The 25115-nt window shown below is 44.1% G+C and overlaps 1 protein-coding gene across 1 annotated transcript in view; it reads right to left on the bottom strand.

Moving 5' to 3' along the window:
- PLEKHO2 (pleckstrin homology domain containing O2) overlaps positions 1-25115 on the bottom strand; it is a 69778-nt gene that overhangs the window by 27830 nt on the left and 16833 nt on the right. The window contains exon 2 of the mRNA XM_069766333.1: positions 6829-6975. Coding sequence (XP_069622434.1) covers positions 6829-6975 — 147 coding nt within the window. The remainder of the gene's footprint in view (positions 1-6828; positions 6976-25115) is intronic.

Genomic DNA, 25115 nt, shown 5'->3' with positions numbered 1-25115 from the left:
GAAGAAAAACACAAATCAATGCCCATCTTAGCACAAAAGGACCGCCAAAACCTCGAAACAAACTGGGAACCTCTGTCCGAGACGATGTTCTCTGGAATGCCATGCAAACGAACCACATGCTGGAAAAACAATGGCACCAAATCAGAGGAGGAAGGCAATTTAGACAAGGGTACCAAATGGACCATCTTAGAGAAGCGATCACAAACCACCCAAATGACCGACATCCTTTGAGAAACAGGGAGATCAGAAATAAAATCCATGGAAATATGCGTCCAGGGCCTCTTCGGGACCGGCAAGGGCAAAAGCAACCCACTGGCACGAGAACAGCAGGGCTTAGCCCGAGCACAAGTCCTACAGGACTGCACAAAAGAACGCACATCCCGTGACAAAGAAGGCCACCAAAAGGATCTAGCCACCAAATCTCTGGTACCAAAGATTCCAGGATGACCAGCCAACACCGAACAATGAACCTCAGAGATAACTCTACTAGTCCATCTATCAGGGACAAACAGTTTCTCCGTAGGACAACGGTCAGGTCTATTAGCCTGAAACTTCTGCAGCACGCGCCGCAAATCAGGGGAGATGGCAGACAAAATTACCCCCTCTTTAAGAATACCCGCCGGCTCCGGAACACCCGGAGAGTCAGGCACAAAACTCCTTGACAGGGCATCAGCCTTCACATTCTTAGATCCCGGAAGGTATGAAACCACAAAATCAAAACGGGAGAAAAAGAGCGACCATCGAGCTTGTCTAGGATTCAACCGTTTGGCAGACTCGAGATAAGTCAAATTCTTGTGATCCGTCAAGACCACCACGCAATGTTTAGCTCCTTCAAGCCAATGTCGCCACTCCTCGAATGCCCACTTCATGGCCAACAACTCCCGATTGCCAACATCATAATTGCGATCAGCAGGCGAGAATTTTCTAGAAAAGAAGACACATGGTTTCATCACCGAGCCATCAGAACTTCTTTGCGACAAAACAGCCCCTGCTCCAATCTCAGAAGCATCAACCTCGACCTGAAACGGGAGCGAAACATCTGGCTGGCACAACACAGGGGCAGAAGAAAAACGACGCTTCAACTCCTGAAAAGCCTCTACAGCCGCAGAGGACCAATTGACCACATCAGCACCTTTCTTGGTCAAATCAGTCAACTGTTTAGCAACACTACAAAAATTAGCGATGAAGCGACGGTAAAAATTAGCAAAGCCCAGGAACTTCTGCAGGCTCTTCACAGATGTCGGCTGAGTCCAATCATAAATGGCCTGAACTTTAACAGGGTCCATCTCGATAGTAGAAAGGGAAAAAATGAAACCCAAAAATGAAACCTTCTGAACTCCAAAGAGACACTTTGACCCCTTCACAAACAAGGAATTAGCACGAAGGACCTGGAACACCATTCTGACCTGCTTCACATAAGACTCCCAATCATCCGAAAATACCAAAATGTCATCCAAATATACAATCATGAATCTATCCAGGTACTCTCGGAAGATGTCATGCATAAAGGACTGAAACACAGATGGAGCATTAGAAAGCCCGAATGGCATAACCAGGTACTCAAAATGGCCCTCGGGCATATTAAATGCTGTTTTCCATTTATCGCCCTGTTTAATTCGCACAAGATTATACGCCCCTCGAAGATCTATCTTGGTGAACCAACTAGCCCCCTTAATCCGAGCAAACAAATCAGACAGCAGCGGCAAAGGATACTGAAATTTGACTGTGATCTTATTAAGAAGGCGGTAATCAATACAAGGTCTCAAAGAGTCATCCATCTTAGCCACAAAAAAGAACCCTGCTCCCAATGGTGACGACGACGGGCGAATATGACCCTTCTCCAAGGATTCCTTTATATAACTCCGCATAGCGGCGTGCTCTGGCACAGATAAATTAAACAGACGGCCCTTAGGAAACTTACTACCAGGAATCAAATTAATAGCACAATCGCAATCCCTATGAGGAGGTAGGGCACCGGATTTGGGCTCTTCAAATACATCCCGGTAATCTGATAAAAACTCAGGGACTTCAGAAGGAGTGGAAGGTGAAATTGACAACAATGGAACATCACCATGTACCCCCTGACAACCCCAGCCGGACACAGACATAGATTTCCAATCCAACACTGGATTATGGACCTGTAGCCATGGCAACCCCAAAACGACCACATCATGCAGATTATGCAACACCAAAAAGTGAATATCCTCCTGATGTGCAGGAGCCATGCACATGGTCAATTGAGTCCAGTACTGAGGCTTATTCTTGGCCAAAGGCGTAGCATCAATTCCTCTCAATGGAATAGGATACTGCAAGGGCTCCAAGAAAAAACCACAGCGCCTGGCAAACTCCAAGTCCATCAAATTCAGGGCAGCGCCTGAATCCACAAATGCCATAACAGAATAGGACGACAGAGAGCAAATCAGAGTAACGGACAAAAGAAATTTAGACTGTACCGTACCAATGGTGGCAGACCTAGCGAATCGCTTAGTGCGCTTAGGACAATCGGAGATAGCATGAGTGGATTCACCACAGTAAAAACACAGCCCATTCCGACGTCTGTGTGCTTGCCGTTCAGCTCTGGTCAAAGTCCTATCACACTGCATAGGCTCAGGCCTATGCTCAGAGAATACCGCCAGATGGTTCACAGCATTGCGCTCACGCAAGCGCCGATCGATCTGAATGGCCAAGGACATAGACTCATTCAGACCAGCAGGCGTGGGAAATCCCACCATGACATCCTTAAGGGCTTCAGAAAGACCCTTTCTGAAAATTGCCGCCAGGGCACACTCATTCCACTGAGTAAGCACAGACCACTTTCTAAACTTCTGACAGTACACCTCCGCTTCATCCTGACCCTGACACAAAGCCAGTAAGATTTTCTCTGCCTGATCCACTGAATTTGGTTCATCATAAAGCAATCCAAGCGCCAGAAAAAACGCATCAACATCACGCAATGCAGGATCTCCTGGCGCAAGGGAAAATGCCCAGTCTTGAGGGTCACCATGCAACAAAGAAATAATGATTTTTACTTGTTGAACGGGGTCACCAGAGGAGCGGGGTTTCAAAGCTAGAAACAGTTTACAATTATTTTTGAAATTCAAGAACTTAGATCTATCCCCAGAAAATAAATCAGGAATAGGAATTCTAGGCTCTAACATAGGATTCTGAACCACAAAATCTTGAATGTTTTGTACCCTTGCAGTGAGATGATCCACACAAGAGGACAGACCTTGAATGTCCATATCTACACCTGTGTCCTGAACCACCCAAAGGTCTAGGGGAAAAGAAAGACAAAACACAGTGCAAAGAAAAAAAAATGGTCTCAGAACTTCTCTTATCCCTCTATTGAGATGCATTAATACTTTGGGCCAGCTGTACTGTTATGGACCTGGTGGTTAGGAGCACCCGGCACGACCTGATAGTTAAACTCACACAGGACAAGCTCTGGGATGTGGGAGCTCTGCTGACCGCAGGCCCTAATCCTATCACAACAACTAGAAATAGCCGTGGAGCGTTCCTGACACTCCCTAGACGCCTCTTCACAGCCTAAGAGCTAGCTAGCCCTAGAGATAGAAAATAAAGCCTACCTTGCCTCAGAGAAATTCCCCAAAGGAAAAGGCAGCCCCCCACATATATTGACTGTGAGTAAAGATGAAAGTCACAAACGCAGAAATGAAACAGGTTTCAGCAAAGGGAGGCCAGACTTACTAAACAGACAGAGGATAGGAAAGGTATCTTTGCGGTCAGCACAAAAAACTACAAAAGACCACACAGAGTGTGCAAAAAGACCTCCGCACCGACTCACGGTGCGGAGGTGCCACTCTGCATCCCGGAGCTTCCAGCTAGCAAGACAAAATCATGATAACCAGCTGGACAAGGAAACAATGAACAAATAATAACTATCAGGAACTTGGCTTCTGCTGGAGAAGACAGGTCACCCGAAAGATCCAAGAGCGAACTGAACCAATGCAGGAATATTGACAGCTGGCATGGAGTAATGATCTGAGTGGAGTTAAATAGAGCAGCCAACCAAAGGATAAACCACGTTACCTGTGTAAGGAACCTCAGAAGCAGCAGCTTCACTCACAGCCACCAGAGGGAGTCCATGGACAGAACTCGCCGAAGTACCATTCACGACCACAGGAGGGAGTTCGACAACAGAATTCACAACAGAGCGCCCTCTGCCTGAAAGTCAGTGCAGAAAACGCTGAAGACGGAGTGGTGCCGGAACGAAGTCAGGTGAAAAAGTGCCGGGGCCTGAGCGACAGAGAGGTGAGTATGTGATTTTTTTTATCGCAGCAACAGCAAATGGGGCAAGTGTCTGTATGGAGCATCTATGGGGCCATAACGTTTGTGCAACACAATATGGCGCAAGTGTCTGTATGGGGCCATAATCAACGTTTGTGCAGCACTATATGGGGCAAGTGTCTGTATGGAGCATCTTATGGGGCCATAATCAACGTTTGTGCAGCACCATATGGGGCAAATGTCTGTATGGAGCATCTTATGGGGCCATAATCAATATTTGTGCAGCATTATATTGGGCAACTGTGTCTATGGAGCATCTTATGGGGCCATCATAAACTTTATGGAGCATTATATGGGGCTCCTGATTCAATATAGATATTCAAAAACACTTAACCTACTGTTAACAATTACAGCATGCTGCGGGTGCCTCCGACTGGATCAAGCACACCCATACAAGTCTATGGGTGCATGTGAAACATCGGACTACACTTGGATGTCAGCCGAGTGCAGTCTGATAAACTCGCACAGACTCACTGGAGAAGTTGGAGAAATTAAGTTTGCCATCTTCTCCTCACCTGTGCTGCAATGCTCTCATTCGAGATAATCAGATTACACTCAGATGCCACTTGAATCACACTCTGACAGAGTTTGATCCGAGTGTCAATAACCCCTCCCGACATTTGAAGAATATATACGTCATAGTTGGTCAGTATTTACCGACCAATGGGGTATATATATGTCCTGGTGATCGACCATGCACAGGAGCTTTAAAATCTGGGTGGTAAAAATGTAGTTTTTTACTTCACTGCCCCATGGGATAAAATTCTTTGACCCGCCTGTGGTGTCAGTATGATCACAGCAACCATAGATGAATTCATTGAGAGGTGGTGTTTGTAAAATGGGGCAATATATGGGGTGTTCTCTTGTTCTGGCACCTCAAAAGTATTTTTGACCACATATCAGTGTATTCAGGAGAAATTGCACAACAAATTTAAATTGTCCATTTTCTCCTGTTGACCTTGTGAAAATAAAAAAAATTGGGGCTAAAAACATTTTTGAGGGAAAAATTTGATTTTTTTTATTTTCAAGGCTCTATGTTATAAATTTGTGAAGCACCTGGGGGTTCAAGGTGCTCACCACACATCTAGATGTATTCCTTAAGGGGTCTAGTTTCTAAAATGGTGTCACTTGTGGGGGGTTTGTACTGTTTAGGCACATCAGGGGCTCTCCAAACGCGACATAACGTACGCTAATGATTACAGCAAATTATGCATTCAAAACGTCAATTGGCTCTCCTTCCTTTTCGAGTCCTGATGTATGCCCAAACAGTTGTTTAAACCCACAATTGGGGAATCGGTGTGTTCAGCTGAAATTGCACAGCAAATTGTATGGTTCAATTTCTCCTGTCACCCTTGTGAAAATGCAAAATTTGGGGCTAATTTTGGGGCTAAGGGCAGTCTCACACGTCCAGATAATTCCGGTACCGGAAAAATCGGTACCGGAATTTTCCGTGTCCGTGTGCCGGTGCGTTTCTGTGGCACATCAGTGTGGCACACGTGTGCCGCCCATGTGCCCACTGGGTACCACACGCACCGTGCAGGAGACAGCGCTAAAGTTTAGCGCTGTCCCCTGCATCGTGCTGAAGCCGCGATTCATATCTTCCTGCAGCACCGTTTGCTGTAGAGAAGATATGAATAATCGTGTTTAAAATAAAGATCCATGACCCCAACCCCCTCCCACCCCCTGTGCGCCCCCCCCCCCCCCCCCCGCTGTTATTAAAATACTCACCTGACTCCCTCGCTGGCTGGCGCTGCTTCCTGTCCTGGCCGCATCTTCTACTGTATGAGCGGTCACGTGGGGCCGCTCATTTACAGTAATGAATATGCGGCTCCACCCCTATGGAGTTTTATTTTAAACACGATTATTCATATCTTTTCTACAGCAAATGCTACTGCAGGGAAGATATGAATCGCGGCTTCAGCACCAGTGGGGGGGACAGCGCTTACAGTAGCGCTGTCTCCTGCACGGCACACGGACTGCACACGGACAACGTCCGTGTGCGGTACGTGTTTTACACGGACCCATTGACTTTAATGGGTTTGTGTAATCCGTGCGCTCCCACGAACACTGACATGTCTCCGTGTTTGGCACACGGAGACACGGTCCGCAAAAAATCAATGACATCTGCACAGATGCATTGATTTCACTGTGTCTACGTGTGTCAGTGGCTTCGGTACGTGAGGAAACTGTCACCTCACATACCGGAGCCACTGACGTGTGAAACCGGCCTAATTTTGTAGGAAAAATTTGACTTTTTTTATTTTCACGACTCAACATTATAAACTTCTGTGAAGCACCTGGAGGTTCAAGGTGCTCACCACACATCTAAGTACATTCCTTGAGGGGTCTAGCTTCCAAAATGGGGTCAATTGTGGGGGGTTTCCACTGTTTAGGCACATCAGGGGCTCTATAAACGCGACATGGCGTTCGCTAAAGATTTTAGCTAATTTTTCGCTCCAAAACTCAAATGGTGCTCCTTCCCTCCCTTTGGCACCTTAAGATTATTAGTTTTTTTTTTACCTCACTATCGAAAACATAAAGCTGGGTCTGCAGTATCTGAATGTAGCGATCTTTCCACAGTCCTAGCAGTCCACTTGTTTTTTTCAACCAACCGGCTTTGTGAATTACTTTAGATTCTGGCGGAGAAACGCTGCTTTCCTTCACACCCTGAAAGAAAACAATGCAACATGAAAATTAGATGTTCAAGAAAAACAAAAGCTGATTGCACAGATACATGGGCTATTGTGGAGTTAGTTAATATACTTAGTACCATGAACACAAGAGAATTATTTTAATTGCGGTAAATGTACAAATAATCAATATATAATTTTTTTTTTTAAAGTTTCAAATAGTGTAGGTCTGTGATTCCAATATAATAGATACAGTACCGAGTGTTGTCTCAAAATAATTACAGATAAGCAAAATGTTATAGACTGAAAGCCCATATGTAGGCAAAATCAAGTAAACCTACTCGATACTAGGAAACAGAGTCCCATTAATTGTCAAAGATCAACTAAGGCTATGTGCACACGATGCGGATTTGCTGCGGATCCGCAGCGGATTTTTCCGCGCAGAAACGCTGCAGATCCGCACTGGGATTTACAGTACCATGTAAATCAATGTAAAAAAAAAGTTGGGCAGATGGTGCAGAAAAATCAGTGCGGAATTGCTGCGGATTTAAAAGAAGTGCATGTCACTTCTTTTGTGCGGATCTGCAGCGTTTCTGCACCCCTCCATGATAGAAATCTGCAGTGGCAAAAACTGCACAAAATCCGCATAAAACCCGCTGCAAATTTGCAGCTGCGAATTCTGCCAGGAGATGCGGATTTTGTGCAGAAAATTCTGCACCACTTTTCCTACGTGTGCACATAGCCTAATAACCCAATAGAAGATGCACAGAGAAGATGAGAAGAAGAATCTGCAAAGTATACGGAGATAGAAACAAGGGTAATGCCAGTATTAGTAAGGTATAAATAGGAGCAAAGAGAGTAAGTAAGGAAAAAGTGTAAGACCCCAAGGCGCGTTTCTCCTAGGCTTCTTCCAGGGTGTGAGAGGGTTCTAAGAAAATACAGACCTACACTATTTGGCCGGCGTCACACTAGCGAGTTTTACGGACATATGAGCGCATTAAATACGTCCGTAAAACACGCATTACACACGGCCCAATTATTCTCTATGCCCCAGCTCCTATCTGCCGTATTTTACTGATCCATATTATACGGCTTTCTACGGCCGTAGAAAATCGCAGCATGCTTCGTTTGTCACCGTATTGCGCAAAAAAAAAATCGCCAATGCAAGTCTATGGGGGCCCGAAAACTACAGATAACACACGGACCAGCAGTGTGACTTGCGAGAAATACGCAGCGGTGTTAGCGAGAAAAGCCGGCAATTCAGTGCGGTGTACAGTAAAATCACACTGACAGCTTACAATAGAATAGGTGGAATCAATGTGTACACATAGAATAGGTATATATATATATATATATATATATGTATATATATATATATATGTCATTGAGACACATATATGTATATATATTAATATTTCATCCAGCGCGAGATAGCTTTAAAGCCGGTAATTCAATTGCCGGCTTTTGCTATCTCCTTCAAAAACCCGACATGATATGAGACATGGTTTACATACAGTAAATCATCTCATATCCCCATTTTTGCTGGATGTCCTTCGAGCGTGGGAAAGATTCAGAAAAGTTCCCAGGCTCGAGTTCATATGAGGACAACCAGCAGAGGGCGCCTCACTGCGAATGAAGGTAACTACAGGTCATTGACCTAGTTTCCATTCATTCGCTGGGGTTTTACAGTCAGGAGCATAGCTGCATTATAGCAGAGCTCCTTGCTGTAAAAAAATTAACCCCTTCAGATGGATTTACAACGTGGGACGTTACAGATCCTCGGAAGGTATGTATATTGTTGGTTTATTATTTTTTTTTTGTCACAGAGTGAGGGTCTTCAGCCAGTGGATTGAGCGTGCAATAAAATATTACAACAAACGGTGTGTTTATTTCATTAAAATACTTTTTAATAATGTGTGTGTGTTTTTTTTAACTCTTTCATACAATTGGATTAATAATGGATAGGTGTCATAATTGACGCCTCTCAATTATTAATCTGGCTTAATGTCACCTTACAATAGCAAGGTGGCAGTAACCCTTCATTACCCCATATCCCACCGCTACACGGGAATGGGAAGAGAGTGGCCAAGTGCCAGAATAGGCGCATCTTCCAGATGTGCCTTTTCTGGGGTGGCTGGGGGCAGATGTTTTTATTCAGGGGGGGGGGGCAATAACCATGGACCCTCTCCAGGCTATTAATATCTGCCCTCAGTCACTAGCTTTACTACTCTGGCATAGAAAATTGCGCGGGAGCCCATCCCAATTTTTTCCGCCATTTAACCCTTTAATTTAATAGCTAGAACGGACAAATTTTGCACATACACACTACTAACATTAGTAGTGTGGAATATGCAAAATAATGGGGATATGAGATGGTTTATTGTATGTAAACCATGTCTCATATCATGTCGGGTTTTTGAAGGAGATAGCAAAAGCCGGCAATTGAATTACCGGCTTTTAAGCTATCTCGCACTGGATGAAATATTTATATATATATATATATATATATATATATATATATATATATGTGTCTCACTAACATATATATATATATGTGTGTATATATATATATATATATAGACAGTATATATGTTTTTATTATTTTTTGAGCACATGGATCCCTTGTATATCCGTATGTCGGTTTTGCAAGCCTGCGAGAAAATCTCGCAGTATGGATGCCATACGGATTACATACGGAGGATGCCATGCGCAAAATACGCTGACACACCCTGCCTACGGAGGACATACGGACCACTATTTTGGGGACTTTTCAGCGTATTACGGCCGTAAAATACGGACCGTATTGTCTTATGCCGAGTGTGACGCCGGCCTTTGTCTGCTATGCACTGATATTGATTGCCTGTTTGTGATATAGAGAGTAGAGCATTCTGGGTTTCACATTCCCTTTTTATGCTCTGATCATGTATTGTTTTTTCCAACCAATACATTTTTTATATATATATTTCTTATATTTAGGCATTTTTGCTTCCATTTCTCATTTAGGTGTTTTGTCCATATTAAGTGGATCACACACAGCAAGATACAGCCGAGTCTCGCAGGTTAAAACCAAGCTCTGGCACCGGCACTCGAGGGCGGAGCGTGCGGCCGCACAGCAATACATGGAGATGCACGCTCCGCTCCGGAGTGCCTGTGCCAGAGCTTGTTTTTAACCTGCGAGACTCGGCCGTATCTCGCTGTAGTGTGACTCTGGCCTTACTTTGGCCCTATATGGGTATTCATTTTAATTAGATATCCTGGGCCCCCTTGCACCCAGCAATTATCCCTGGTGAAACCACACCTCTCTGTATAATTTCACTTGCAACTAAGGGAATAAACATAAGATGAGGGCCAATGACGTCAATGAGAATCTGTACATTAAAGGGAACCTGTCACGTGAAGAAAAAAATGCTGTTAACCTGAAGAGTATGGGGTTATTCTGCAGGTTAACAGCGTTCTTAAAGCTGCAGGGTGTCCAGTAGCCTTACACTTTTAGTCATATAGGCACGATCAGCAAGGCTTGAGTCAATGCTCAGTACACAGCGAGCGGCGGCTGTAACCATGCCACGGCACCGACTTGCAGTATATACCCATGTGTCATCTCCCCCTGTGTATATTATATACCTGTATGTCATCTCTTCTGTATATACTATATACCTGTATGTCATCTCCTCCTATATATCGTATATACCTGTATGTCATCTCCTACTGTATATAGTATATACCTGTGTGTCATCTCCACTGCATATAGTATATACCTGTATGTCATCTCCCCTGTATATAGTATATACCAGGTTGTCATCTCCTCCCGTATATAGTATATACCTGTATGTCATCTCCTCCTGTATATAGTATATACCTGTGTGTCATGTCCTCCTGTATATAGTATATACCTGTATGTCATCTCCTTCTGTATATAGTATATACCTGTGTCATCTCCCCTGTATATAGTATATATGTGTGTCATCTCCTCCTGTATATAGTATATACCTGTGTCAGCTCCTCCTGTATATAGTATATACCTGTTTGTCATGTCCTCCTGTATATAGTATATACCTGTATGTCATCTCCTCCTGTATATAGTATATTCCTGTATCATCTCCCCTGTATATAGTATATACGTGTGTCATCTCCTCCTGTATATAGTATATATGTGTGTCATCTCCTCCTGTATATAGTTTATACCTGTAAGTCATCTCCTCCTGTATATAGTATATACCTGTGTGTCATCTGTTCCTGTATATAGTATATACCTGTGTGTCATCTGCTCCTGTATATAGTATATACCTGTGTGTCATCTCCTCCTGTATATAGTATATACCTGTGTGTCATCTCCTCCTGTATATAGTATATACCTGTGTGTCATCTCTCCTGTATATAGTATATATCTGAGTGTCATCTCCCCCTGTATTAGACCGCGTTCACACGTTATTTGGTCAGTATTTTTACCTCAGTATTTGTAAGCTAAATTGGCAGCCTGATAAATCCCCAGCCAACAGGAAGCCCTCCCCCTTGGCAGTATGTATTAGCTCACACATACACATAATAGACATGCCTTGTGCAGGCATGTACTACGGAGGACAGAGAATGAACTTCAATCCAATATTGCAGCCAGCATGCAGCCAGCGGGTAAGGAAAGGGTGAATCAAACACCCGAAAACCCTGCCTCCATGGCTGAAAATTGTTCCCTCCAAATTCAGGTGACAGAGTCCCTTTAATGACACTTTGCCACCTACCCTTACTTAAAGTTTCACAACATATCCCCCACTTTTGCAGAGTGAATGTACAGTGGATATCCCCTTCACATTTTACCATGGAAGGCGGGTGGTTGGATTATTGTGCTAAATAACAGATATTCTAGATTATGGGTGGTGATGGGGTGGGGGGGCGGGATTATTGGTGGTGATGGGGAGGGGGGGCCGGATTATGGGTGATGATGGGGTGGGGGGGCTTTATGGGTGGTGATGGGGTGGGGGGCGGTATTATGGGTGGTGATTTTTATGGGTGGTGATTTTTATGGGTGTGATGGGGTGGGGGGCGGGATTATGGGTGGTGATGGGGTGGGGGGCGGTATTATGGGTAGTGATGGGTGGGGGGCGGGATTATGGGTGGTGATGGGTGGGGGGCGGGATTATGGGTGGGGATGGGGTGGGGGGCGGGATTATGGGTGGTGAAGGGGTGGGGGGGTGTTATTATGGGTGGTGATGGGGTGGGGGGGCGGTATTATGGGTGGTGATAGGGTGGGGGGGCGGGATTATTATCAGTTTTAAAAAAAATCTGTTGACCTGTATATGTATTTGATGGAGGAGGATCTACATGTAGAAATTGTCAATAGATTGCCACAAATTAAAAAGCCATGACAATTTTAAAAAAATGTCCTCCTCCTTTACAGCAAGTCTTCAAAATTAAGATCTGTGGGAACAATGGACTTGAAATTAAGGGGGTTGCAAGCCATACCGGTGATTGTAGATCCTTCTCCATGTAGTGCGCATGCGTCGGGGCTCTTTGGCCTAGTCAGGGCAGAGAAGTACGCCTGCGCAGGGGGAGACAAGTGAGTAGAATAAAAGCTTTTTACCTTGCCTTGCAGGTTGGGTTGAGGACTTAGGGTATGTGCACACGTTGTGGATTTGACGCTACGGATCTGCCACAGTTTTCCATGCACTGTACAGTACCATGTAAACCTATGGAAAACCAAATCCGCTGTGTCCATGGTGCGGAAAATACCGCGCGGAAACGCTGCGGTTTATTTTCAGCAGCATGTCAATTCTTTGTGCGGATTCCGCAGCATTTTACACCTGTTCCTCAATAGGAATCCGCAGGTGTAAAACCGCAGGTGAAATCCGCACAAAAATGCTGGAAATCCACAGTAAATCTGTGGGTAATCCGCAGGTAAAACACAGTGCACCATCCGTAAACATGAGTTGATATGGGCACTCTGGTAGGATAATCCTGATTTTCTTTCCTATATAGTAATAAGAGATAGAATGGAACAATCCTTTCTAGTCTCCAATGAATCGAAATTCAAACCCCATGACAGAACAGTCAGTGAGAATCAGCTCTTGGTTAGATGGTTGTATACTGTTTCTACTCAAAGGCTACGTAATACCAATTCCTGTTGCTTTATTGTTGATCAGTTCACAGCTATATATATATATATATAAATATCATGATTGTCTTGAACTAAACGTTAACTATGCCAGTATTAATATCTTATGTTATTTTTTTTACTCTCCCTGTAACCCATAAAAATAACAAAAATGATCTGATTTAAAAAAAAAAAAAAAAGTTGTGCATCTAAATAAGCAGTCTATTGTTGCACATTGGAGACAAAAGGAAAATACTCCATAACCCTTGATGTTATGTTGAAGTACAGTGCTCCATTGGGGGTCTGTCTGTTTTATCAGCTCCGTTGTTTCCAGCTGTTACAGAATGTCTTTAACCTCTGAAGCATACACTCTTGTTATACAGACCAGCGATAATACTGAAATCATAGGTTACAATTTAAAGAGTTTCATTCTGTTTTGTTTGACAAGATGATGGGAAATTACCAGGTAGCAGGAACAAAGGGAAAATCGAACAGAGGAAGTCAGACAAACAATGAGATAGAGCCAGAAATAGCAGTAAGGAGTGGTTACATAGATGGGCCAAAGTGAAAAGTGTTATCTACACATGGAATGTAGCAATGGTTTTCCCAGGGGAGGTCAATATGTCAGAATATAGGCCAGGACAGGACGTAAATTGAAAGTTAAGTTGATACACCAACTGGATTAAATCCAAGCACAACAAATGAACACACATTCATGCTTGCAATAAATTTTTTTATTTTTTTATCAAAGTAAAGGTAGAATAGCCAGGTTATTGTGAAGCATATGTTGCCCATAGCAGCCTATGTTGCATAGCATTGGGGACTCAGATGCAGAGCAGTTCTAGAGGCCAAAGAGGAGGAAGGGCTGAGAAAGACATGGGCCGTGCAGCCAACATGAATGGCTCCATTCAGCAACAGGCCTATGTGACGCTAGTCACTACTAACAGACAAGCTATAAGGCAGGGAAGTCAAACGTTCTGGGGTTAGATACCAAGAGAGTACATAGTAAATTAAAGGGGAAATACAAAAGCGAAGACAGGTCACAGACCGAGGTCAGAATGCCAGGAAGATAGCTGATCAGAGCAAAGGGGCTAGGCAAGTAGTCAGAAGAACCAGTTCTAAGGCCAGGCAGCAAAATATCAATAAAAAGAGCACAGAAATACTATGCAACTCACTGAGCAGATGCTAAATCTGGCAGAGATCTGAGACCGACAACTCAGCTAAGTAGCTGGGTAACTACCTGGAACAGGTAACACCTGTAAGAGGTGCAACACCTCCCACTCTCAGATTACACAGCTGAGCTGTTCCATCAAAACACCAACAGTCCAGCACGCCACTGCACCAGATTGACAGACCGAGTTGTCAGTCACCGTGTCCAAGACGCACTGAAAGAAGGCATTGTTTCAATTGGTGCCACTTTTCGCCGAGGATAGTCTACTGGAAGTGTTGGAAATGTTCAATTCTAAAGCTATGTTCATTTGACTATTTTTGGTCTGAGTGCGTCCATGGAAAAAACTGACATGGAACCAATGTTATTCAATTGAGCTGTTCAGATGAACATTTTTTTACCTTTACATGCACAAAATATCCATGTGAAAAAACTACAGTAAGTAGCAGTCTTTTCTGTATGTTGGATGACACTCACCTATCCAAGTTCATGGTTGAACAATAAAACCAAATGGATCTTACGCAAAACAACATATAGCATTCAATAAGCAAAGATGCATTGCCAGTATTAACATATAAAACTGTTTTTGGCCTTATAAATTTTACTCACTGCTGATATGTAAAACAGATGGAATACACATGGCCAGGGCCAGCATTAGAGGCAGGCAAACTAGGCCTTTGCCTAGGGCCCCCGCTCCCACAGGGGTTCCCTAGCGGCATACCACATGGCTGCTATGGGGACCATGAGTTTTGGGGGCCCATCACCAGCGTCACCCCTGCATTCAACTTTATCCGTATCATAGATGGCGATTCGGCTGAAATCCATGATGTAGGAGAGCGTCAGACGATGCTCCCTTTCCCATCATTGCCTCTCTGAGGTCACTTCATCGAGTGCCATGCTGTGCTGGGCAGTGTAGCTGCTGAGATGCATTATACTATATGGAGGACTATGGGGTGCATTATACTTTATGGAGGACTATGGGGTGCATTATACAATATGGAGGACTATGGGGTGCATTATACTATATGGAGGACTATGGGGTGCATTATACTATATGGAGGACTATGGGGTGCATTATACTATGTGGAAGACTATGGAGTGCATTATACTATGCGGAGGACTATGGGGTGCATTATACTAAACAAGCAAAATGCTGCCTATTCATTGAGTGATTGGATTGTTTATACTGGAACAGAAATCATTGTTCTCGGCAGCACATTACCCGGTGTAAACTGCAGATATGCTGCTGAAAACATAGTAATGTATGGGGACAGATTGATCTATTAGTGATCGTTCTGTGCCCATCATTATTCCTCAGTCGGTGTAAAGAGGCCGGGAAACAAGCATCGAACGACTTCAATTTTGTCGATCGTGTTCATTTACCGCCTTGAACTCAGTGCATGTAAAAACAATTGAAATGTTTCTGTGTGATGGTGATGTGTGAGCATTTGGGGCCCCACTTTACACTTTTGCCCAGGTCTCCACTTTGTCTAAAACCGGCCCTGCAGATGACATATGGATGAAAAATCGTCCTTTTCTTCTGGATGCAAATTGGACAATTTTTTTATAACTTTGTCTGAACTTAGTATTTGTTACAAATTTCTGTCACAATCATACTAATATATTCTAATATCTCCCACCATGAATGATCAAACTTTATCTCATCTATTTTCTGTTCTGAGAAACTACAGATACATTTATAGGCATAAGTGTGAAATATATTACCAGTTATTTTTATACACTGGCCACTTGTACACTAAGACCAAGTTCACACATCATGGATTTGCAGTGCGGATTCCACGTGACAACAATTTACAGTACAAAACAAGTACCGTAAATTGTGTTAATTTTTTTTAATCCAAGTCACATCTGAAAATCTACATGAAAGTAAAAGCATGGCGTGGATTCCAAATATGCAGCATGCTCACTATTAGGGTAGGGTCATATTTTCTCTCCTTCTGAAAAATCGGTCCGATTATGCTAATGAGACTCAGAGTTTGATCAGAATGAAGTCCCTTTTTTCTTGGAGGTGAAGAGGAAAAAAATGTCTTCACCTTCTCTATTACATTAATCTGTGGAAATCGGACAGCACTCGGATGTCATCCAATGGTTTGTAGATTTGCATTGCTGATTTTAATCAGACACTCAGATCAAAATCGAACATGTCACTGACTGGTCCATGGAAAAAAATCGGACATGTGCATGACCCCCATGGAATAACATGGGTACGAGTGCTATCTGTCAAAACCACTGAGAGCAATTGTCTGACAAACTGTTGTGTCCACCAGCCCCTATGCGGAATTCCATTGTGGTTGTCACCATATTCACTGCTTTGTAAATGGAGCTGGGATCAATCTACAGCCAAATCCAGAACAAAATTGTCATGTGTCACTTGCAGATTTGTAACCAAATCTGCAGCAGAGATTTTTTGCAATGTGACACCATAGCCTTGTAGTTTACATGAAGAGAAGCCTATCACGCCTAACCTTAACCCCTTACCGGCATCGGACGTACTATACCGTCCGATGCTGGCTCCCCTGCTTTGATGCAGGGCTCCGCGGTGAGCCCGCATCAAAGCCGGGACATGTCAGCTGTTTTGAACAGCTGACATGTGCCCGCAATAGGTGCGGGCAGAATCGCGATCTGCCCGCACCTATTAACTAGTTAAATGCCGCTGTCAAACGCAGACAGCGGCATTTAACTACCGCTTCCGGCCGGGCGGCCGGAAATGACGTCATCGCCGACCGCCGTCACATGATCGGGGGTCGGCGATGCTTGTATATTGTAGCCATAGAGGTCCCAGAGACCTCTATGGTTACTGATGAGCGGTGGCTGTGAGCGCCACCCTGTGGTCGGCGCTCACAGCACACCTCCATTTCTGCTACATAGCAGCGATCAGCAGATCGCTGCTATGTAGCAGAGCCGATCGTGCTGTGCCAGCTTCTAGCCTCCCATGGAGGCTATTGAAGCATGGCAAAAGTTAAGAAAAAAAGTTTAAAAAAATGTGAAAAAAATAAAAAAAACATAAAAGTTTAAATTCACCCCCCTTTCGCCCCAAATCAAAATAAATCAATAAAAAAAATATCAAATCTACGCATATTTGGTATCGCCGCGCTCAGAATCGCCCGATCTATCAATTAAAAAAAGTATTAACCTGATCGCTAAACAGCGTAGCGGGAAAAAAATTCGAAACGCCAGAATTACGTTTTTTTGGTCGCCGTGACATTGCATTAAAATGCAATAACGGGCGATCAAAAGAACGTATCTGCACCAAAATGCTATCATTAAAAACGTCATCTCGGCACGCAAAAAATAAGCCCTCAACCGACCCCAGATCATGAAAAATGGAGACGCTACGAGTATCGGAAAATGGCGCAATTTTTTTTTTTTTTTTTAGCAAAGTTTGGAATTTTTTTTCACCACTTAGATAAAAAATAACCTAGTCATGTTAGGTGTCTATGAACTCGTACTGACCTGGAGAATCATAATGGCAGGTCATTTTTAGCATTTAGTGAACCTAGCAAAAAAGCCAAACAAAAAACCAATGTGGGATTGCACTTTTTTTGCAATTTCACCGCACTTGGAAATTTTTTCCCGTTTTCTAGTACACGACATGCTAAAACCAATGATGTCGTTCAAAAGTACAACTCGTCCCGCAAAAAATAAGCCCTCACATGGCCAAATTCACGGAAAAATAAAAAAGTTATGGCTCTGGGAAGGAGGGGAGCGAAAAACGAACACGGAAAAACGAAAAATCCCCCGGTCATGAAGGGGTTAAAAAGCCAACCCTCGATCCAACTGCTATGTCAAGCTATCACCCAATATCGCTGCTCCCATTCGCTTCCAAACTCCTGGAACTTTCCTCCCACTTTCATCTAACTTGCTCTTTGACAATCTGCAATCTGGTTTCCGCCCCATCACTCAACTGAGACAGCCCTGACCAAAATTACTAAGAACCTACTTACAACCAAAGCTAACGGACAATACTCTATACTCCTCCTTCTAGATCTGTCCTCTGCTTTCAACACAGTTGACTACTGCCTCCTCTCCAACTTTGGCATCAAAGACCCTGCCCTATCCTGGATCTCATCATACCTTTCCAACCGCACATTCAGCGTCTCCCACTCCCACACTACCTCCTCATCCCACCCTCTCTCTGCTGGAGTCCCCCAAGACTCTGTTCTAGGACCCCTACTCTTCTTAATCTATACACTTGGTCTGGAGCAACTCATAAAGTCCATGGATTCCAGTACCACCTTTATGCTGATGACACTCTACCTCTCTGGCCCTGACGTCACCTTCATCAGCCATATCCTCCTTCTTCTCCTCTCGCTGCCTCAAACTCAATGTGAACAAATCTGAACTCATCATCTTTCCTCCATCTCATAGATCTTCCTTACCTGACCTATCTATCTATCTATCTATCTATCTATCTATCTATCTATCTATCTATCTATCTATCTATCGCAATTAACAACATCACGCTTTCCCCCGTACCGGAAGTCCGCTGCCTCGGAGTAACCCTTGACTCTGCCCTGTCCTTCAAACCGCACATCCAAGCTCTATTCACCTCCTGTTGCCTCCAGCTCAAAAATGTCTCCAGAATCTGTCCTGTCCTTTCCTCAACCGTCAATCTACTGAAATGCTTGTGCATGCCCTCATTAACTCTCGCCACGACTACTGCAACATCCTTTTCTGTGGCCTCCCTGCTAACACCCTTGCACCTCTCCAGTCCATCCTTAACTCTGCTGCCCGACTAATTCATCTCTCTCCTCGCTACTCCTCCGCTTCCCCCTCTGCAAATCTCTTCAGTGGCTCCCATTCCCTCAGCGTATCCAGTTCAAATGACTAATACTGACCTACAAAGCCATCCACAACCTGTCTCCTCCATATATCTCTGAACTAATCTCCCGATATCTTCCCTCACGTAATCTCCGGTCCTCCCAAGACCTCCTTCTCTCCTCCACACTTATTCACTCCTCACCCAACCACCTCCAAGACTTCTCCCGAATATCCCCCATCCTCTGGAATTCTTTGCCCCAACACGTCCGACTATCAACCACATTCGGATCCTTCAGGCGGAACCTGAAAACCCACCTCTTCAGGAAAGATTACAGCCTCCAGTGACCCTGCTGCCTCCTCATCACTACCGGAGCTACCGCCTTACCAACACTGGAGCTCCTGCAACCCTCAACCTATTGTCTCCTTCCCCACCATCCTGTAGAATGTAAGCCCACAAGGGCAGGGTCCTCACCCCTCGATGTCAGTCTGTAATTGTTAGTTTACTTACTGTAAGTGATATCTGTAATTTGTATGTAACCCCTTCTCATGTACAGCATCATGGAATCAATGGTGCTATATAAATAAATAATAATATTATTGCGCAGGATCACATCTCTATTCCCCTGACACTTTTTATCTGTTCCTGCAGAAGCCTGTATTTAATAAAGATCTATTAAAATTGCATAGTAACATTCACATGTGGATTACATAAATGGCTATTACTGCTGCGGTGAAGCTCAATCTGAGTGTAGAGTTCTGCTTTTCTGATTCGATTCGAGTGACCCTTTACCCCCACCACACCAGATACAGTATTAATACAGACCTATCAGAAAGAGAACTAGGTCCTGAAATATAGATATTGGTTTGGTACAAATTATATCAAACCACCTTTCTAATATAAATGGATACTGCCACGATTACACCTATTGGTGAGTCTGGAAGCAGTGAGTGACAATTCAGCTTTGCAATCTAGGATGGGGGCATCCTGAGCTGTCAGAATGGTGATGGCCAGTTCAGCCTTTCAATAAGAGGCTGGGACGTGCTGAGCTGTCAGTGTGTTGAGTGACAGTTCAGCCGTCCATTCAGGGCTGGGTGTGCTTGAGATTCCTCATTGTCTCTAATATTTGAGTAATTACCTGGCTATTTACCTGGCTCTCTGCCTCCAATTAGTGTCAGTTGTAGCTTAGCTCAAATGGTGTGCACTTCCTCTGTTCTCTGTATTCCTGTATTTAATCTTTGGACTTTGTTTTTGCCCATCCGTTTACCTTACCCTATAGTCTTGATCCTCTACCTTCCTGGATTTCTGACCCTGGACCGTGACCTGACTGCGCCTTTTGCCTTAGGGTACCGTCACACAGTGGCATTTTGATCGCTACGACGGCACGATTCGTGACGTTCCAGCGATATAGTTACGATCTCGCAGTGTCTGACACGCTCCTGCGATCAGGGACCGCGCTGAGAATCGTACGTCGTAGCAGATCGTTTGAAACTTTCTTTCGTCGTCTAGTGTCCCGCTGTGGCGGCATGATCGCATGGTGTAATAAAGGTGTGCACGATATTGTATACGATGTGCGCATAGTAACCAACGGCTTCTACATCGCACATACGTCATGAAATTATCGCTCCAGCGTCGTACATTGCAAAGTGTGACAGCAGTCTACGACGCTGGAGCGATATTGTTACGATGCTGGAGCGTCACGGATCGTGCCGTCATAGCGATCAAAATGCCACTGTGTGACGGTACCCTTACCCTTTGTATATGACGAGCCTTCAGGGTATCTGACCCCAGACCTCTTGACTACACAAGCCTCATGGCTTGTCCATGAGTAGTGACTAGCGTCACAGATACGAGGTACAATTAAGTTCCAATCTGAGATCAACAACAATCTGAAATTGTAAAATTTGTAAAAGTAAATATAGATGTTTCAGAGTGTTTCCATGTCTCTTATTTGTCAGAGGACACTAAATTGCTTCTTTATTTACTTTCTCACTTCTTCTCAATTTGTTTTTCACTTCTGTAGACCTATAAGTCCTTTCGTGGGGAATGCTAAGACCATTTATAGAATTACACTACTTGTTAAGAGGAACTGTAACAATAACCTTTTAGTTTGCGTTCTGCAACATTTCTGCAATTACAGATAACAGAACGCTGAGTTCTGTGAATATAAGTTGACTAGGTCAAGGAATGCATGAAAAGATAAAAATATCCAGTGTATCAGTGACCCTCAAAAATAAAACTGAAAAAATTGTAATCTGATTAAAAAGTTTGTGACAAGTTGATTATGCATTGTTAGCAAATAATCCTAAATGGTCACTGTAATGTCAACAAACTTTGCTAAAGTCAATAGTATCACAAAAACAATGTCCATAAACATATCAATAATCAATCAAGAACCTTCATATAAGGATAACACTGTTCCCATCATAGTCAAAGATGTGGGTGTGTTATAACTATAGGACCTCAAAAACGGATATAAAGTATCCAAAACACACCACTCAAGGAAGGTATATACAAAATACAAATTTTTATTCAAAGTTCTATACATCTAATAACAAAAAAACATGAACCAAAAGGTAAAGACATGAGCAGCGTCGGACTGGAGCACCTTGGTCCCACCAGAGAAAATCTTCTTGGGGCCCACTGTGTAGCTACATAGAAATAAATACAAGACCACCAATTGTGCAGTAAAATGCGCTAATATCAGGGTATAATATAAGGTAGTACATGTCTTAATTATGTGGCAGGGGTTGGGGTAGCCACCTCATGGAATATAAAGTAGCCTCCTCATAGGGTACAATGTATCCCCCTCATAGTATATAAAGTAGCCCCCTCATATAGTATAATGTAGCCCCCTCACAGAATATAATGTAGGCTTCATAAAGAATATAATGTAGCCCCCTCATTGCATATAATGCAGCCCTCCATAGAATATAATGTAGCCCCCCATAGAATATAATGCAACCAGCCCCAGAATATAATGCAGCCACCCATAGGGTATAATGTAGCCCCCTTAGAGAGTAGTGCAATCCCCTCATAAGGTATAATGCAACCCCCCACAGAATATAATGTATCCCCCTCATAGGGCATAATGCAGCCCCCTCATTAGGTATAATTCAGCCCCTCCATGGGATATAATGCAGCCCCCATCATAGTATAATGCGGCCCTCCACAGAATATAATGTAGCCCCCCTCATAGGGTATAATACAGCCCCATTCAAATAGTATAATATAGCCCCCCAAGAATACATTGTAGCCCCCTTACAGTATAATGCAGCCCCCTCATAAGGTATAATGCAGCCCCTCCATAGAATATAATGCAGCCCCCCACAGAATATAATGTAGCCCCCTCATAGGGTATTATGCTGCCCCCTCCAATAGGGTATCATGCTGCCCCCTCCAATAGGGTATCATGCTGCCCCCCTCCAAAGGGTATAATGCTGTCTCTCCAATAGGGTATCATGCTACCCCTCCACAAGGTATCATGCAGCTCCCTCTCCATAGGGTATCATGCAGCTCCCCCATAGGGTATGATGCAGCTCCTCCATACGGTATCATGCAGCTCCCTCCCCATAGGGCATCATGCAGCTCCCTCCCCATAGGGTATCATGCAGCCCCCCATAGGGTATCATAGAGCTCCCCCTTAGGGTATGATGCAGCTCCCCCCATAGGGTACCTTGCAGCTCCCTCCCCATAGGGTATGATGCAGCTCCCCCATAGGTTATCATGCAGCTCCCCCCATAGGGTGTCATGCAGCTTCCTCCCCATAGGGTATGATGCAGCTCCCCCATAGGGTTTGATGCAGCTCCCCCCATAGGATATCATGCAGCTCCCCTCCATAGGATATCATGCAGCTCCCTCCCCATAGGGTATCATGCAGCTCCCTCCCCATAGGGTATCATGCAGCTCCCCCCATAGGGTATGATGCAACTGCCCCCATAGGGTATCATGCAGCTCCCCCCATACAACAGGACTCACTGATAATAATAATAATCTTTATTTTTATATAGCGCTAACATATTCCGTAGTGCTTTACAGTTTGCACACATTATCATCGCTGTCCCCGTTAGCGCTCACAATCCAATTTTCCTATCTGTATGTCTTTGGAATGTGGGAGGAAACCGAAGTATCCGGAGGAAACCCATGCAAACATGGGGAGAACATACAAACTCCTTGCAGATGTTGTCCTTGGTGGGACTTGAACCCAGGACTCCAGCGCTGCAAGGCTGCAGTGTTAACCACTGAGCCACCTTGCTGCCCTGTTGATATACTGTATCGGCCTGGCACACAGCAGGTACGCGATCAAGTGATGTCATCGCACACCCGCTGTGTGCCAGAGGCAGAGGGGAATGATGGGAGAGGGAGCGTCCATTACAATGCGGCGCACACTGGGGGGGGGGGGCAGTGCTGACACCGTGTCCCCCTGGCTTATGGCCCCATAGTGGCCGTGTGGGCTGGGGGGGCCCAGGGGGAGCGTGGGCCCTGCTCTGTGGGCTCTGATAGCAGGCAGTGTTAGCTGCAGCCTGCGGCAAACACTGCCCACTATTAAAGTGAAATTAAGTCACTCCTCTCCACGCCCATGGGGGCATGGGGAAGCATGAATATTCATTTCACTTTAGCAGTGAGATCAGGCTTAGGCTTCCTGTCACCCGCTGCTGCTTCGCTGGCATTGGGGGCCCCCAAAGCAGCTGCGCGGTGTGCCACTTTTAGTGATACCCCACTGGCTGAGGGACTCTGGAGCAGCGGGGGGCCCTAGGCAGCTGCTGGCCCTGTATGCCAGCAGGTGTCAGGGCCTGGGCCCACCGGAGAATCCTTCGGTGGCCCAGACCGACCCTGGACATGAGACATGCATGAGGAGACCATCAAAAGAGGAAAATGCTCAAGCAAAAAGTGAGTGGTGGAATGGAATAATTACAGGCTATAGGGTAGCGAAATAATAATCGAGTAAATGGGTCCAAGATGAGGCCCAGGATGTCAGACTGGTAATAAATTGCATGAAGTACGGACCATAGTAGCCATTAAGACAGTCATGCGACAACCAAAATATATATGTAGTTTATAGCTTACCCATAGTGTTGTATATGATGCCCATTCACGATACCACAGCGTTTCGCAGATGTACTTTATCGAGCAATCTTTTGATTGTCTCCTCATGCATGTCTCATGTCTTTACCTTTTGAGTCATGTTATTTTGTTATTAGATGTATTGAAGTTTGAATAAAAATATTATTTTTTATATACCTCCCTTGAGTGATGTGTTTTGGGTACTTTGTTTCCGTTTTTGAGGTCCTAAAGTCAATAGTCTATAGAAATATAAGAAACCTTTTTATGTATCTATTAGAGAAATCTGCTTCTATATCCACTTCTTCAAAAAAAATCAGTCTTACTCCAAACAGAATGGACTGGTAAACCAACTAACAGATCAGAATAAATCTGCCTTTTGAAGTCCATGGAGAGAGGAAGGAAAGGAAGAAGAATGTGTGAGAAAGACAGGCAGGCTAGGCATGTCACTCTTCACAAGAGGAACCTCATGTTGCACTATTTTAGCCAAATTTTTTGGCAGAGTCTGTGACAGAAACATCGAATAGACTAATAGAGCCTTAATAAGAAAATATAAAATATGCCACAAATACTGTGATTTTTTGTGCTGGTGTTTTTCACATTTTTATTACTTTTTGGGTCCCTTTTTTTGTTTCCAAGCGCAAGGAAAAAACGCAAACGCATTTGTACATAAGAAAAGTTAGAAAAAGTGTTTGTAAACAACACAATTTTGAAAGAAAAAAATGCAAAACTGTGTGGAAGGAGCCTTAATGTGAATATGAAGCAAAAGCGTGTGTGCATAAAAGCCACGATGAGCCAGTGCTTACACTGATCATTTCCCACTGTTTCCGCATCGTGACTTTGGTTTCTCATTCTCAGTTCCAGTAAACTTAGTGACTTGTGATTTTACTGAGGTTCTATTAATGATCTAGGTCCTGTTTATTATGACTTGTCATAGAGCAAGCAATGCATTCGTGCCATCCAATTGGTGCCCTGATCCATGGGTGTGCTAAAAGCACAGAAAGAGTAACGATACATTAAATTTAAAGAGGACCTGACGCCAGTTAAAGTGGCCAGTTTTTGCTCTTATTTTATTCCCACTGCTCA

This window comes from Ranitomeya imitator, chromosome 4 (assembly GCF_032444005.1).
Source record: "Ranitomeya imitator isolate aRanImi1 chromosome 4, aRanImi1.pri, whole genome shotgun sequence".
NCBI lineage: Eukaryota > Metazoa > Chordata > Amphibia > Anura > Dendrobatidae > Ranitomeya > Ranitomeya imitator.
This window is presented reverse-complemented; position numbering and strand designations above follow the sequence as displayed.